The sequence below is a fragment of the Oncorhynchus gorbuscha genome, linkage group LG07 (genome assembly GCF_021184085.1).
Source record: "Oncorhynchus gorbuscha isolate QuinsamMale2020 ecotype Even-year linkage group LG07, OgorEven_v1.0, whole genome shotgun sequence".
Taxonomy (NCBI): domain Eukaryota; kingdom Metazoa; phylum Chordata; class Actinopteri; order Salmoniformes; family Salmonidae; genus Oncorhynchus; species Oncorhynchus gorbuscha.
In genome coordinates, this window is record NC_060179.1 from 7394828 (window position 1) to 7412797 (window position 17970).

At 43.9% G+C, this 17970-nt stretch overlaps 1 protein-coding gene across 1 annotated transcript in view; it reads right to left on the reverse strand.

Annotated features, from left to right (window-relative positions):
• Positions 1 to 1416: 1416 nt before the first annotated feature.
• The window catches only part of LOC124039095 (noelin-3-like), a 45050-nt gene continuing 28496 nt past the window's right edge, over positions 1417 to 17970 (reverse strand). Inside the window, exons 2-6 of the mRNA XM_046354976.1 lie at positions 13640 to 13783; positions 11073 to 11228; positions 6207 to 6426; positions 5709 to 5815; positions 1417 to 2779 (exon numbers count right to left, since the gene is read on the reverse strand). Coding sequence (XP_046210932.1) covers positions 2102 to 2779; positions 5709 to 5815; positions 6207 to 6426; positions 11073 to 11228; positions 13640 to 13783 — 1305 coding nt within the window. The 3' untranslated portion in view covers positions 1417 to 2101. The remainder of the gene's footprint in view (positions 2780 to 5708; positions 5816 to 6206; positions 6427 to 11072; positions 11229 to 13639; positions 13784 to 17970) is intronic.

Genomic DNA, 17970 nt, shown 5'->3' on the forward strand with positions numbered 1-17970 from the left:
AAATGGATAAATGAAAGTTCCAATCCATCATCATCATTCATAAACGGGGCCTTCATAATAGGATTCCCTTCAACCGAGCTGTTTTTTTTTATATCTTGGCAGGAAGATGTCAAATTTTTATATTTTACTCGGTCTGTAAAATATTTCTCTATTTCAGTTGTATTATCAGGTAGACTTCTTTCAAAAATGTCACAGATAGAACAGACATCAAGATGCAGGCAGGCTACAGGTAAACCAGACATCAAGATGCAGGCAGACTACAGGTAGAACAGACATCAAGATGCAGGCAGGCTACAGGTAAAACAGACATCAAGATGCAGGCAGACTACAGGTAAAACAGACATCAAGATGCAGGCAGGCTACAGGTAAAACAGACATCAAGATGCAGGCAGGCTACAGGTAAAACAGACATCAAGAAGATAGAACAGACATCAAGATGCAGGCAGCAGGTAAAACAGACATCAAGATACAGGTAGAACAGACATCAAGATGCAGGCAGACTACAGGTAAAACAGACATCAAGATGCAGGCAGACTACAGGTAAAACAGACATCAAGATGCAGGCAGACTACAGGTAAAACAGACATCAAGATACAGACAGGCTACAGGTAAAACAGACATCAAGATGCAGGCAGACTACAGGTAAAACAGACATCAAGATGCAGGCAGGCTACAGGTAAAACAGACATCAAGATGTAGGCAGACTACAGGTAAAACAGACATCAAGAGGCAGGCAGGCTACAGGTAGAACAGACATCAAGATGCAGACAGGCTACAGGTAAAACAGACATCAAGATGCAGACAGGCTACAGGTAAAACAGACATCAAGATGCAGGCAGACTACAGGTAAAACAGACATCAAGATGCAGACAGGCTACAGGTAAAACAGACATCAAGATGCAGGCAGACTACAGGTAAAACAGACATCAAGATGCAGGCAGACTACAGGTAAAACAGACATCAAGATGTAGGCAGACTACAGGTAAAACAGACATCAAGATGTAGGCAGACTACAGGTAAAACTTGCCTGTCACCTACTAACATGATCCATTCAAAGGCACTTCCATTTTCTGTCTTGCCCATTCACTCTCTGAATAGCACAGGTACACAATGTCTCAGTTGTCTCAATGCTTAAGAATCCTTCTTTAACCTGTCTCCTCCCCTTCATCTACACTGATTGAAGATGGTTTAAACAAGTGACATCAATACGGGATCATAGATTTGACCTGGATTCATCTGGTCAGTCTGTGTCTTGGAACGAGCAGGTGTTAATGTTTAGTGCACCTAGTGTATATCAAGACGCAGAATTTTCATACCAAGATAAAAGCATTGAATTACTTTGGTGCTGCATTGGGTGGGTTTCAGTTTTGTGCTATAAGAGGTAATGCCTTTGAAACACAAATAAAAAAACTGATACACTTTTGATACAGTATTTTATAACAAACAAAATATTTACTTAGCTTTCCGCATAGAGACATACAATTGTCACCACAATGTTTTCCATAATCAGACTGTTCATGTAACATGGCAGTAAAGACTCTGGAGAGGACCTCAAACTAGGTTTAAATACTTTAAATAGACGTCACTGCAAACACTGTGAGAACTGAAAGACATCTGGAACAGAACCATTGAAAATACACTGTTATCATCGTAAATTACAGCAGACAAAATGTCAGACATTCATGCACATATCTATCAAGAGCCTGTGGATCATAGAGAATGTAAAGACAGCAGTAAATAAAGGCCATACAGGAAACTCTTATTTCAGCAGCGATGGGAAAATAAAAAAAGAAGAAGAGAGGATAAATAGAATCTATGACATTCTGTCCGTGTTCAAGTCACCTCAAGTGTTCTGGCCCAGAAAATACAAAAAAAGGGCAATTTCTTCAAGTAATGACAACGTAATGACAACGTAATGACAACGTAATGACAACGTAATGACAGAGCTGTTCACTTTAGGGAGGAGGTGAGGAAAAACATGAACAAGGTTGTAAAGCAACAAGGTCCCTTTTTATATCACAAATGATGGCGCTTTGCCTTGGAAAGTTGCTGTTTCTACGGGTCCATATGAGGACTTGTGACATTTCATCTCTCGTGTCCTCTAGGAGTCGTCTTGGGTTTTGATGACGTGGAACAGAGTGACATTGAACAGCACCTGGTGTCCATTGTTCCAGCCATAGAGGTGCCTCTCCCTGGAGTTATAGGCCAGCATGGAGATGTGAAAGTACTGGTTGTGGAAAGGGATGTCTGTGTACTCATAGCTGGAGGTCTTGGTGGAGTACGCGTAGTAGACCTTAGCACCTGTCAGGTGAGAGTTGGTGATGTAGAGTGTTCCGCAGATCATAAAGGATTCCCCCGCGTTCCGTCTGGAATATTCCGTGTTCCACGTCTTCCGGACTTCCAGGGTGTCCGGGTCCATCTGGGCGATGACGATATTTCCCGCGTTCTGATTGGTTGCGTACACTACCCACATGCCCAGTTCGTCGGCCATGACATCGATGTCGGAGTATCCTCCCCAGGAGTAAGGGTAGGTGTTGTGGAAGCCGGCGTACTCCAGAGCCCGCTGAGCCAGCACCCGACCCGTCTCAAAACTGTACTTCACGATGATGTTGCTCTGGTACTTGTTGTAATACAGGGACCCATTGTACGCCACGTGACCGGTTCCCTCCCATTTAAATGGGAGGTTGTAGGTTCGAGACACCACGTTAGCTACAAAGTCGTCCATGGTCTTGTACTCACGTACAATCTTACTGTTGGTGTAGCTGTCCATGTACCAGACCTATGTCAAAGAAAGACGAATAGCAGGAATTAGTGGAAACCACAAGCTGATGTGTATTTAAACTGAACACTGACTGAGTTAACATGCAACATACATTTAAATATCTTTACAGAAAGGTGACTTTTTTCTCCATCTCTCTTATGAATATACAGTCACTTGCAAAAGTATTCACCCCCCTTGGAATTTTTCCTATTTTGTTGCCTTACAACCTGGAATTAAAATAGTATTATAATTTTTTTTTGGGGGGGGGTTGTATCATTTGATTTACAAAACATGCCTACCACTTTGTCTCTATAAACAAATGCCTACCACTCTGTCACTATGTCTCTATAAACTTGGCACATCTAGCCACTGGGATTTTTGTCCATTCTTCAAGGAAAAACTGTTCCAGCTCCTTCAAGTTGGATGGGTTCCGCTGGTGTACAACAATCTTTAAGTCATACCACAGACTCTCAATTGGATTGAGATCTGCGCTTTGACTAGGCCATTCCAAGACATTTAAATTTACCTTAATCCACTCGAGTGTTGCTTTAGCAGTATGCTTAGGGTCATTGTCCTGCTGGAAGGTGAACCTACGTCCCTGTCTGAAATCTCTGGCAGACTGCCACCACCATACTTCACTGTGGGGATGGTGTTCTCGCGGTGATGAGAGGTGTTGGGTTTGCGCCAGACATAACGTTTTCCTTGATGGCCAAAAAGATACATTTTTTGTTTAATCTGACCAGAGTACCTTCTTCTGTAAGTTTGGGGAGACTCCCATATGTATTTTGGCGAACACCAAACCTGTTTGCTTATTTTTTCTTTAAGCAATGGCTTTTTGTCTGGCCACTCTTCCATAAAGCCCAGCTCTGTGGAGTGTACAGCTTAAAGTGGTGCTATGGACAGATACTCCAGTCTCCACTGTGGAGCTTTTCAGCTCTTTCAGGGTTATCTTTGGTATCTTTGTTGCCTCTCTGATTAATGCCCTCCTTGCCTGGTCTGTGAGTTTTGGGGGGGCGGCCTTCTCTTGGCAGGTTTGTTGTGGTGCCATATTCTTGAATTTTTTAAATAATGGATTTAATGGAGCTCTACGGGCTGTTCAAAGTTTTGGATATTTTTTTATAACCCAAGCCTTGGTCCTTAATGCCCTCCTTGGTCTTCATGGTGCCACTTGCTTGGTGGTGTTGCAGACTCTGGGGCCTTTCAGAATAGGTGTATATACAGCATACTGAGATCATGTGACAGATCACCTGAACCTTAGATTGCACACAGGTGGACTTTATTTAACTAATTATGTGACTTCTGAAGGTAATTGGTTGCACCAGATCTTATTTAGGGGCTTCATAGCGAAGGGGGTGAATACACATGCACACACCACTTTTCAAATGTATTTTTTAAACAAGTCATTTTTTCATTTCACTTCCCCAATATGAACTATTTTGTCTATGTCCATTACATGATATCCAAATAAAAATATGTTTAAATTACAGGTTGAAATGCAACAAAATAGGAACAATGGCAAGCGGGATGAATACGTTTGCAAGGCAATGTACCTGAACCACTTCCCAAGGCATTATAAATCTAATACCTGAACCACTTCACAAGGCATTATAAATCTAATACCTGAACCACTTCCCAAGGCATTATAAATCTAATACCTGAACCACTTCCCAAGGCATTATAAATCTAATACCTGAACCACTTCACAAGGCATTATAAATCTAATACCTGAACCACTTCACAAGGCATTATAAATCTAATACCTGAACCACTTCACAAGGCATTATAAATCTAATACCTGAACCACTTCCCAAGGCATTATAAATCTAATACCTGAACCACTTCACAAGGCATTATAAATCTAATACCTGAACCACTTCACAAGGCATTATAAATCTAATACCTGAACCACTTCACAAGGCATTATAAATCTAATACCTGAACCACTTCACAAGGCATTATAAATCTAATACCTGAACCACTTCACAAGGCATTATAAATCTAATACCTGAACCACTTCACAAGGCATTATAAATCTAATACCTGAACCACTTCACAAGGCATTATAAATCTAATACCTGAACCACTTCACAAGGCATTATAAATCTAATACCTGAACCACTTCACAAGGCATTATAAATCTAATACCTGAACCACTTCACAAGGCATTATAAATCTAATACCTGAACCACTTCACAAGGCATTATAAATCTAATACCTGAACCACTTCACAAGGCATTATAAATCTAATACCTGAACCACTTCACAAGGCATTATAAATCTAATACCTGAACCACTTCACAAGGCATTATAAATCTAATACCTGAACCACTTCACAAGGCATTATAAATCTAATACCTGAACCACTTCCCAAGGCATTATAAATCTAATACCTGAACCACTTCCCAAGGCATTATAAATCTAATACCTGAACCACTTCACAAGGCATTATAAATCTAATACCTGAACCACTTCACAAGGCATTATAAATCTAATACCTGAACCACTTCACAAGGCATTATAAATCTAATACCTGAACCACTTCACAAGGCATTATAAATCTAATACCTGAACCACTTCACAAGGCATTATAAATCTAATACCTGAACCACTTCCCAAGGCATTATAAATCTAATACCTGAACCACTTCCCAAGGCATTATAAATCTAATACCTGAACCACGTCACAAGGCATTATAAATCTAATACCTGAACCACTTCACAAGGCATTATAAATCCATCAGAAAAGCTATTGAATATTCCCATCTCAGAAACCCCTAGAAGAAAACCAACCCCATGATATTAGGTCATGACAGTCTTTGATTATTGTTCTAAATCCTTCCTTAGTAGTCCGGAAACAAAACAGAGATGTTGTTTAACAGCCAGAGAGAGACACACCCGCAGACAGAGCTATCACCTCCCACCTCCTCCACTCCCATCCCAGAACTCACCCTGTTGTTTCTCTGAGAGGCCTGTGGGTCAGTCATCCATGCTCCAAACCGGGTGCCAGATGTCTTTATTGTTACAGGTCCAGTGATTTTCATTAATTTCCCACATGCTGTAAATAAAGAAATGCAGCGTTAAGACGTACTGTTTTTCCTCCTCTTCATACTACATTTCTCATTTTCTGTCATGCCTGCGCCACTGTGTGAGTTCTACCGAACAACGCTGTACATATTAAAACCAGGCTTGGCGGAGACAAGCACACACTAAGCTCTAGGACTCAGGCGGTCATATCGGACTCAATTAATTGGCCATAGGTATTGGCTGCATGTGAAAGCTGTTTGGCAATACTGCTTGTGGTATCCCACGTGGTGTCGCAGAGTTTTATACGAGCACATGCATTTACAACTGATCGCTCACTGGGTTTTGCCCACGCAGTCGATATTGATCTGGTTCTACTCACCGGGTTTTGCCCACGCAGTCGATATTGATCTGGTTCTACTCACTGAGTTTGCCCATGCAGTTGTGCAGCCTGCTGTCCAGTCTGAGGACCCTCTGGTAGAGCTCGTCATAGTCGTATGCCCCCATCTCCTCCTGAATGGCTGTGAGCACCATGGACAGGTTTCTGATCTCCTCTTTAAAGGAGGAGATGAGCTGGGCGTCTGTCTTGTACTGCTCCAACACAGGGATCAGAGGCTGCAGCTCATCCATCTTGTTCTTCAGCTCCTGAAGCAGACAACAGATGGACATAGAGACATAGACAGAGACAGGCACAGAGACAGACACAACGACAGAAACAGAGACAGGCACAGAGACAGAAACAGAGACAGGCACAGCGACAGAGACAGAGACAGGCACAGCGACAGAGACGCGCACAGAGACAGACACAACGACAGAAACAGAGACAGGCACAGCGACAGAGACGCGCACAGAGGCAGGCACAGAGTCAGAAACAGAGAAAGGCACGTAGAGGCAGAGACAGGCACAGAGACAGAAACAGACACAGAAACAGGCACAGAGACAGGCACAGACACAGAGACAGAGAAAGACACAGAGACGGACACAGAGACAGGCAAAGGCTCACAGACAGACATAGGCACGAGACAGAGACACGCACAGAGACAGAGACAGGCAACGTGACAGATACAGAAAGAGGCATAAAGACAGAGACAGGTACAGAGACAGGCACAGAGACAGGCACAGAGACAGGCACAGAAACAGAGAAAGAGACAGAGACAGGCACAGAGACAGGCACAGAGACAGAGACAGGCCCACAGACAGACATAGGCACGAGACAGAGACAGGCACAGAGACAAAGTCAGGCACAGAGACAGAGACAGGCCCACAGACAGACATAGACATGAGACAGAGACAGGCACAGACACAGAAACAGAGAAAGGCACAGAGACAAAGACAGAGACAGGCACACAGACAGAGACATGTACAGAGACAGGCACAGAGACAGGCACAGAGACAGAGACAGGCACAGAAACAGAGAAAGAGACAGAGACAGGCCCACAGACAGACATAGGCACGAGACAGAGACAGGCACAGACACAGAAACAGAGAAAGGCAAAGAGACAGAGACAGGCACACAGACAGAGACAGGTACAGAGACAGGCACAGAGACAGGCACAGAGACAGAGACAGGCACAGAAACAGAGAAAGAGACAGAGACAGGCACAGAGACAGAGACAGGCCCACAGACAGACATAGGCATGAGACAGAGACAGGCACAGACACAGAAACAGAGAAAGGCACAGAGACAGAGACAGGCACACAGACAGAGACATTCCCACAGGCAGATATAGGCACGAGACAAAGACACGCACAGAGACAGGCAACGTGACAGAGACAGATAGAGGCATAAAGACAGAGACAGTAAAAGAGACAGAGACAGTAACAAGGACAGAGAAAGGCACAGAGACAGTGACCGTGACCGAAACAGGCACAGTGACGGTGTTAGTGACAGAGACAGGCACAGTGACAGTGTTAGTGACAGAGACAGGCACAGTGACAGTGTTAGTGACAGAGGCAGACATAAAGACAGAGACAGGTCATAATGGAAGAAGAGAAGAGGCCACAATGGTAAAAGGAGAAGAGAGAAGAAGCCATAATGGTAGAAGAGAGAAGAGGCCATAATGGTAGAAGAGAGAAGAGAGAAGAGGCCATAATGGTAAAAGGAGAAGAGAGAAGAAGCCATAATGGTAGAAGAGAGAAGAGGCCATAATGGTAGAAGAGAGAAGAGGCCATAATGGTAGAAGAGAGAAGAGAAGAGGCCATAATGGTAGAATGGAGAAGAGAAGAGGCCATGATGGTAGAATGGAAGAGAAGAGGCCATAATGGTAGAACAGAAGAGATGAGAAGAGGCCATAATGGTAGAACAGAAGAGAGGAGAAGAGGCCATAATTGTAGAATGGAAGAGAAGAGGCCATAATGGTAGAATGGAAGAGAGGAGAAGAGGCCATAATGGTAGAAGAGAAGAGAGGAGAAGAGGCCATAATGGTAGAATGGAAGAGAAGAGGCCATAATGGTAGAACAGAAGAGAGGAGAAGAGGCCATAATGGTAGAATGGAAGAGAGGAGAAGAGGCCATAATGGTAGAAGAGAAGAGAGGAGAAGAGGCCATAATGGTAGAATGGAAGAGAAGAGGCCATAATGGTAGAACAGAAGAGAGGAGAAGAGGCCATAATGGTAGAATGGAAGAGAGGAGAAGAGGCCATAATGGTAGAAGAGAGAAGAAAAGAGAAGGGGCCATAATGGTAGAATGGAAGAGAGGAGAAGAGGCCATAATGGTAGAATGGAAGAGAAGAGGCCATAATGGTAGAACAGAAGAGAGGAGAAGAGGCCATAATGGTAGAATGGAAGAGAAGAGGCCATAATGGTAGAACAGAAGAGAAGAGGGCATGATGGTAGAACAGAAGAGAGGAGAAGCCATAATGGTAGAATGGAAGAGAAGAGGCCATAATGGTAGAATGGAAGAGAAGAGGCCATGATGGTAGAATGGAAGAGAAGAGGCCATGATGGTAGAACAGAAGAGAGAAGAAGCCATAATGGTAGAATGGAAGAGAAGAGGCCATAATGGTAGAATGGAAGAGAAGAGGCCATGATGGTAGAACAGAAGAGAGAAGAAGCCATAATGGTAGAATGGAAGAGAAGAGGCCATAATGGTAGAATGGAAGAGAAGAGGCCATAATGGTAGAACAGAAGAGAGGAGAAGAGGCCATAATGGTAGAAGAGAGAAGAAAAGAGAAGAGGCCATAATGGTAGAACAGAAGAGAGGAGAAGAGGCCATAATGGTAGAAGGAGAAGAAAAGAGAAGAGGCCATAATGGTAGAAGAGAGAAGAAAAGAGAAGAGGCCATAATGGTAGAAGAGAGAAGAAAAGAGAAGAGGCCATAATGGTAGAACAGAAGAGAGGTGAAGAGGCCATAATGGTAGAAGAGAAGAGAGAAGAGGCCATAATGGTAGAAGAGAGAAGAGGCCATAATGGTAGAAGAGAGAAGAGGCCATAATGGTAGAAGTGAGAAGAGGCCATAATGGTAGAAGAGAAGAGTGAAGAGGCCATAATGACAGAAGGAGAGGAGATAAGAGAGGAGGCCATAATGGTAGAAGGAGAGGAGAGAAGAGAGGAGGCCATAATGACAGAAGGAGAGGAGAGAAGAGAGGAGGCCATAATGGTAGAAGGAGAGGAGAGAAGAGAGGAGGCCATAATGGTAGAAGGAGAGGAGAGAAGAGAGGAGGCCATAATGGTAGAAGGAGAGGAGAGAAGAGAGGAGGCCATAATGACAGAAGGAGAGGAGAGAAGAGAGGAGGCCATAATGGTAGAAGGAGAGGAGAGAAGAGAGGAGGCCATAATGACAGAAGGAGAGGAGAGAAGAGAGGAGGCCATAATGGTAGAAGGAGAGGAGAGAAGAGAGGAGGCCATAATGACAGAAGGAGAGGAGAGAAGAGAGGAGGCCATAATGACAGAAGGAGAGGAGAGAAGAGAGGAGGCCATAATGGTAGAAGGAGAGGAGAGAAGAGAGGAGGCCATAATGACAGAAGGAGAGGAGAGAAGAGAGGAGGCCATAATGGTAGAAGGAGAGGAGAGAAGAGAGGAGGCCATAATGACAGAAGGAGAGGAGAGAAGAGAGGAGGCCATAATGACAGAAGAGAAGAGGCCATAATGGTAGAAGAGAAGAGGCCATAATGGCAGACGTGGAGAGAAGAGAAGAGGCCATAATGGCAGACGTGGAGAGAAGAGAAGAGGCCATAATGGTAGAAGAGAAGAGGCCATAATGGCAGACGTGGAGAGAAGAGAAGAGGCCATAATGGCAGACGTGGAGAGAAGAGAAGAGGCCATAATGGTAGAAGAGAAGAGGCCATAATGGCAGAAGAGAAGAGGCCATAATGGTAGAAGTGGAGAGAAGAGAAGAGGCCATAATGGTAGAAGTGGAGAGAAGAGAAGAGGCCATAATGATAGAAGAGAAGAGGCCATAATGGTAGAAGAGAAGAGGCCATAATGGTAGAAGAGAAGAGGCCATATTGGCAGAAGTGGAGAGAAGAGAAGAGGCCATAATGGTAGAAGTGGAGAGAAGAGAAGAGGCCATAATGGTAGAAGAGTAGAGTGAAGAGGCCATAATGGTAGAAGAGAAGAGGCCATAATGGCAGACGTGGAGAGAAGAGAAGAGGCCATAATGGCAGACGTGGAGAGAAGAGAAGAGGCCATAATGGTAGAAGAGAAGAGGCCATAATGGCAGAAGAGAAGAGGCCATAATGGTAGAAGTGGAGAGAAGAGAAGAGGCCATAATGATAGAAGAGAAGAGGCCATAATGGTAGAAGAGAAGAGGCCATAATGGTAGAAGAGAAGAGGCCATATTGGCAGAAGTGGAGAGAAGAGAAGAGGCCATAATGGTAGAAGTGGAGAGAAGAGAAGAGGCCATAATGGTAGAAGAGTAGAGTGAAGAGGCCATAATGGTAGAAGAGAAGAGGCCATAATGGTAGAAGGAGAAGATAGAAGAGGCCATACTTTAATGTATCCTAGTGCTGTAATGTTCTGTACTTTAATGTATACTAGTGCTGTAATGTTCTGTACTTTAATGTATACTAGTGCTGTAATGTTCTGTACTTTAATGTATCCTAGTGCTGTAATGTTCTGTACTTTAATGTATCCTAGTGCTGTAATGTTCTGTACTTGAATGTATCCTAGTGCTGTAATGTTCTGTACTTTAATGTATCCTAGTGCTGTAATGTTCTGTACTTTAATGTATCCTAGTGCTGTAATGTTCTGTACTTTAATGTATCCTAGTGCTGTAATGTTCTGTACTTTAATGTACCCTAGTGCTGTAATGTTCTGTACTTTAATGTATCCTAGTGCTGTAATGTGCTGTACCTGGAAGTTCCTGGTTATAATGGTCTTCCTGTCGTCTTCTATCTGTCTGAGCGTGGTCTGGAGCCCTTTCATCTGATTCTCCATCTTCATGACGTACTGGAAGTCCCTCTGGGTCCTCAGGTTCAACACCTCAATGGACTGGGACATGTTCTGCACCTGGACCAGAGAATACAACTACCTCCAATATGTTCTGGACTACAGCAAACAGAAGCACATTCAATATGGTAGAAGGTGTTGTTTTGATTCTATGGTAGGTGTTGTCTTCATTATATGGTATGTGTTGTCTTGATTCTATGGTATGTGTTGTCTTGATTCTATGGTAGGTGTTGTCTTCATTCTATGGTAGGTGTTGTCTTGATTCTATGGTATGTGTTGTCTTGATTATATGGTATGTGTTGTCTTGATTCTATGGGAGGTGTTGTCTTGATTCTATGGTATGTGTTGTCTTGAGTCTATGATAGGTGTCGTGTTCATTCTATGGTAGGTGTCGTCTTCATTCTATGGTAGGTGTTGTCTTGATTCTATGGTAGGTGTTGAGTAGATTACACAGGGAAACCCAGCCCTGAGCTGCCTAGAGCCTACCAGATTAACTAAATAGAAAGCAACACTGAAACATGCATGAGAGCACCAGCTATTCCTGACGACTGTGTGATCACGCTCGTCATAGCCAATGTAAGTAAGACCTTTAAACAGGTCAATACACACAAGGCCGCAGGGCCAGACGGATTACCAGGACACGTACTCAGAGCATGCGCTGACCAACTGGCAAGTGTCTTCACTGACATGTCAACCTCTCCCTGACCGACTCTGTAAAATATACATGTTTCAAGCAAACCACCACAGTCCATGTGCGCCAAGAAAACCTGCCTAAATGACTAACGTCCCATGGCACTCACATCTAGAGCCATGAAGTGCTTTGAAAGTCTGGTCATGGCTCACATCAACACCATCATCCCAGAAACCCTAGACTCACTACAATTCGCATACTGCCCCATCTCGATTGCACTCCACACTGTCCTTTCCCACCTGGTCAAAAGGAACACATACGTAAGAATAATGGTCTTTGACTACTACAGCTCATCACTAAGCTAAGGACCCTGGTACGAAACAACTCCCTTTGCAACTGGATCGTGGACTTCCTGACAGGCTGCACCCAGGTGGTAAGGGTAGGCAACAACACATCTGCCACGTTGATCCCCAACACGGGGGCACCTCAGGGGTGTGTGCTTAGTCCCCTCCAGTACTCCCTGTTCACCCACAAATGACTTCAACACCATCATTAAGTTTTGCCAATGACACATCGGTGGTAGGCATGATTCCCGACAACGATGAGACAGCCTACAGGGAGGAGGTCAGAGACCTGTCAGTGTGGAAACAGGACAACAACCTCTATCTGAATGTGATCAAGACAAAAGAGCTCATCGGGGACTACAGGAGAACGCCCCCATTAACATCGAGCGGGCTGTAGTGTAGTGGGTGGAGAGCTTTAAGTTCATTGGCATCCACATCAATAACACACCATCATGGGCCAAACACAGCAACACAGTCGTGGCGAGAGCATGTCAATGCCTATTCCCCCTCAGGAGACTGAAAAGATTTACCATGGATCCTCAAATACTCAAAAAGTTCTACAGCTGCACCATCGAGAGCATCTTGACTGGTTGCATCGCCACTTGGTATGGGAACTGCTCGGCATCCGAGGGTAGTACGTATGGCCCAGTACATCACCAGGCACAAGCTTTCTGCCATCCAGGAGCTCTCTATACCAGGCGGTACTGCACGGCAAGTGGTACCAGAGCGCCAATTATAGGTCCAAAATGGTCCTTAACAGCTTCTACCCTAAAGCCATTAAACTGCTAAAAAGTTAATCAAATCGCTACCTGGACAATTTTCATTGACCCCCTTTTTTGCATTGCTGCTACTCGCTGTTTATTATCTATGCACATTGACTCGGCACCGAAACCCCCTGTACATGTATATAGCCTCATTATTGTTCATTGATTGTGTAACTTTTTTTTCTTGCTTTAGTAAAAAAAAAAGTGGATTTATTTTTACTTAAAATAGTTTTTCTGAATTGTTGGTTTTAAGGGCTTGTAAGTAAGGATTTCACAGTAAGGTGTTGTATTTGGCACAATTGACAAATCAAATGTTATTCTATTTGAGTCATGGGATTACCTTCGAATGGAATTACAACCATTTTTCACCCAGTCTACAAGACACTAGCAAAACCCAAGTCTACTGTACTTGATGGTAAGAGCACACACTGTTGCCACTCGTGGCAGGACAGATGTCCAATTCCGAAGTCAATCTCGAGTGATCTGCCTGAACTGACATGGGGGCTCATTGACAGACTATCAGGGAAAAACTGCCGACGCACATAAAAATTTTGAAATTGCACCTAACGCTCAACAGTAAATTGAGAACCTGACTGAGTTACAAAAATGAAAATACAGTATATACTTATTTCATTTGGGGGGTTGGGGGCCCCCTAGCAGACACAGGGCCCTGGAACCGGCCCTAATAGAGAGAGTATGTACTGTATGTGTCTGTATTGCTTTGTGTGTGACCTTCTCCAGTAGCTGGCGGAGCTGTCTTCCCTTGGCGTCTCTGGAGCAGAGGTTCTGTTCAGGAGCCACCACCGTGCAGATACACCGCCCGTCAGTATCCTGGGCTGAGCTGTACACCTGCCAACCCTCCTTAGGCCCGATGGTCTACACACACACACACACACACACACACACACACACACACACACACACACACACACACACACACACACACACACACACACACACACACACACACACACACACACACACACACACACACACACACACACACACACACAAAGAAACAAGAAAATATCAGTGAAGGGAATCAGTAATCTGGATAAATGACGTTGGATGACAGACAACATTTTTCAGTGTGAGCTGGTAGCTAGATAATCATATAGCTAGTGATAGAAAGTGATAGATACTACAAATGTTATAGTATACCGTGCCTTGCAAAAGTATTCATCTCCCTTGGCGTTTTTCCTATTTTGTTGCATTACAACCTGTAATTTAAATTGAATTTGATTCGGATTTCATGTCATGGACACACATAAAATAGTCTAAACTGGTGAAGTGAAATGAAAAAATTACTTGTTTCAAAATATAAAAAAAAAAAAAAATCTGAAAAGTGGTGTGTGCATATCACCCCCTTTACTTTGAAGCTCCTAAATAAGATCTGGTGCAACCAATTACCTTCAGAAGTCACAGAATGAGTTAAATAAAGTCCACCTGTGTGCAATCTAAGTGTCACATGATCTGTCACATGATCTCAGTATGTATACTGCACACCTGTTCTGGAAGGCCCCAGAGTCTGCAACACCACTAAGCAAGGGGCACCATGAAGAAAAAAGAGCTCTCCAAACAGGTCAGGGACAGAGTTGTAGAGAAATACAGATCAGGGTTGGGTTATAAAAAAATATCAGAAACTTTTAACATCCCACTGAGCACCATTAAATCCATTAATAAAAATGGAAAGAATATGGCACCACAACAAACCTGCCAAGAGAAGGAAAAACTCAACGACCGGGCAAGAAGGGCTTAATCAAAGGCAAGAAAGAGACCAAAGATAATCCTGAAGGAGCTGCAAAGCTCCACATCGGAGATTGGAGTATCTGTCCATAGGACCACTTTAAGCCGTGCACTCCACAGAGCTGGGCTTTACGGTAAGAGTGGGCAGAAAAAAGCCTTTGCTTAAAGAAAAAAATCATTCAATATGTTTAGTGTTCGCCAAAAGGCGTGTGGGAAACTCCCCAAACATATTGAAGAAGGTACTTTGGTCAGATGAGACTAAAACTGAGCTTTTTGGCCATAAAGGAAAATGCTATGTCTGGCACAACCCCAACACCTCTCATCACCGCGAGAACACCATCCCCAATGTAAAGCATGGTGGTGGCAGCATCATGCTGTGGCAATGTTTCTCATCAGCAGGGACTGGGGAACTGGACTGGGAAATTGCAGGAATGATGGGATGGCGCTAAATACAGGGAAATTCTTGAGGGAAACCTGTTTGTCTTCCAGAGATTTGAGACTGGGGCGGAGGTTCACCTTCCAGCAGAACAATGACCCTAAGCATACTGCTAAAGCAACACTCGAGTGGTTTAAGCGGAAACATTTAAATGTCTTGGAATGGCCTAGTCAAAGCCCAGACCTTAATCCAATTGAGAATCTGTGGTGTGATTGCTGTACACCAGCAGAACCGATCCAACTTGAAGGAGCTAGAGCAGTTTTGCCTTGAAGAATGGGCAAAAATCTCAGTGGCTAGATGTGCCAAGTTTATAGAGACATACCCCAAGAGACTTGAAGCTTTAATTGTTGCAAAAGGGGTGACTCTACAAATTATTGACTTTGGGGGGGTTGAATGGTTATGCACTCTCAATGTTTGTTTCACAAATAAAATATGTTTTATCTTCAAAGTGGTAGGCATGTTTTATCTTCAAAGTGGTAGGCGTGTTTTATCTTCAAAGTGGTAGGCATGTTTTATCTTCAAAGTGGTAGGCGTGTTTTATCTTCAAAGTGGTAGGCGTGTTTTATCTTCAAAGTGGTAGGCATGTTTTATCTTCAAAGTGGTAGGCATGTTTTATCTTCTAAGTGGTAGGCATGTTTTATCTTCAAAGTGGTAGGCATGTGTGAATGTGTCAAGCTTATAGAGACATACCCCAAGATACTTGCAGCTGTAAGTGCTGCAAAAGGTGGCTCTACAAAGTACTGACTTGGGGGGGGGGGTGATTAGTTATGCACGCTCAAGTTTACTGTTTTTGGGAGTCTGGGGCTGTTTTTCTTTTTTCCTTGCCCCTTAGTTCCAGTGAAGGGAAATCATAACGCTACAGCATAAAATGACATTCCTTTGTGATGAGACTCGACATTGAGCTCAGGGGCATCCTTTCCATTTATCATCCTTGAGATGTTTTTACAACTTGGAGTCCACCTGTGGCAAAGTCAATTAATTGAACATGATATGGAAAGGAACACACCTGTCTATACAAGGTCCCACAGTTGACAGTGAATGAGCAAAAACCAAGCCATGAGGTCGAAGGAATTGTCCAAAGAGCCAGACAGGAGACAGGATTTTGTCGAGGCCCAGATCCTGAGGAATAATTTTTTATTGCTGCATTGAAGATCCCCAAGAACACAGTGTCCTCCTTCATTCTTAAATGGAAGAAGTTTGGAACCACCAAGACTCTTCCTAGAGCTGGCTGCCCGGCCAAACTCAGCAATCAGGGGAGAAGGGCCTTGGTCAGGGAGGTGACCAAAACCACTATGGTCACTCTAACAAAGCTCCAGAGTTCATTGGCGGAGATGGGCGAACCTTCCAGAAGGACAACCTGGCACCATCCCTACGGTGAAGTATGGTGGAGGCAGCATCATGCTGTGGGGATGTTTTTCAGCGGCATGGACTGGGAGACTAGTCATGTTTGAGGGAAAGATGAACAGAGCAAAGTACAGAGAGATCCTTGATGAAATCCTGCTCCAGAGCGCTCAGAACCTCAGACTGGAGCGAAGGTTCACCTTACAACAGGACAATGACCCTAAGCACACACCCAAGACAATGTATTAGTGGCTTCGGGACAAGTCTCAGAATATCCTGGAGTTGCTCAGCCAGAACCCGGACTTTAACCCGATCAAACATCTCTGGAGAGAACTGAAAATAGCTATCCTACTCCATCCCCAAATACTGGTTTGCCAAGCTTGTAGCATTATACCCAAGAAGACTCGAGGCTGTAATCACTGTCTAAGGTGCTGGTGCATCAATAGACATATTTTAAAGGAATACAGGGAAACACATTGACATGTCTGTATTATTTTTCTCCATTTCTTTAAACGTGCAGCTCTCAGAAAACCATCCCATTAAAACATTAATCATTGGTCTGTCACTTCAGAGATAGAGATATTGGGGGAGAGATGGTGAGAGAGAGAGAGAGAGAGGTGAGAGATTGTGAGACAGGAGAGAGGAGAGGGAGAGAGGGGAGAGATTGTGAGAGGAGAGAAGGGAGAGAGAGGGGAGAAGAGAGAGAGAGGAGAGAGAGAGGATAGAGAGAGGAGAGAGAGGGGAGAGAGAGGGAGTAGAGAGGAGAGAGGAGAGGAGAGGGGTGACAGAGAGGAGAGAGAGAGGAGAGGAGAGAGAGAGAGGAGAGAGAGATGCAGGTGTGAAATAGACAACCCCAGATGCTTGTGCAGGGACTTAAACTGGTGCTGGTCCACTGGGAATAGGGCTGCAGCAGGGGTGGCTCCATGGCTCTAGTGAAAGGTATTTTGTGAGAATGATTAATGACTCTCCATTGGAGTGTATCTCTGTGTGAAACCAATGTAGTCTTGTATCAGATCCTCCTCTATATAACTTACAGAGATCTGGAACCATAGAGTACTGTGTATTGACTGCAGAGAGAGATTGTGTGAGACAGAAAATGCCCTAAAATTCTCAATGTTGCGATTCCTATTTTTTTATCCTCTGTGTGTGGACCTTTTATGAACTGTGTTCTAACAGTGTTACTTTGATGTACAGTTTGAACTGGGCTATATTATGCAAGACACGTCCTGTAGCAGAGCTAACGTCAACACCTTACCAGTACCAGTAACAGTAGAAACAAACTAACAGACAGGTCATAGTGGGGTTGAAGTTGTCTGAAGAGACGAATGATTAAGCAAAAAAAAAATCACAAAAATGAAATGCACATGACATCAGGAGGGCTACCTCGGAACGTCTGAAAATTGTTTTTAAAGAACTGAAAGATTCCAAAAAGGAAGCCAATCATTTCAGGTCCGGTATGCAGCGGGAAAGTTCCGGTACGCTGTGGAAGATTCAGCCACCTACTGGCATCACACACCTGGCTAAAAGATTACTGCAGCTC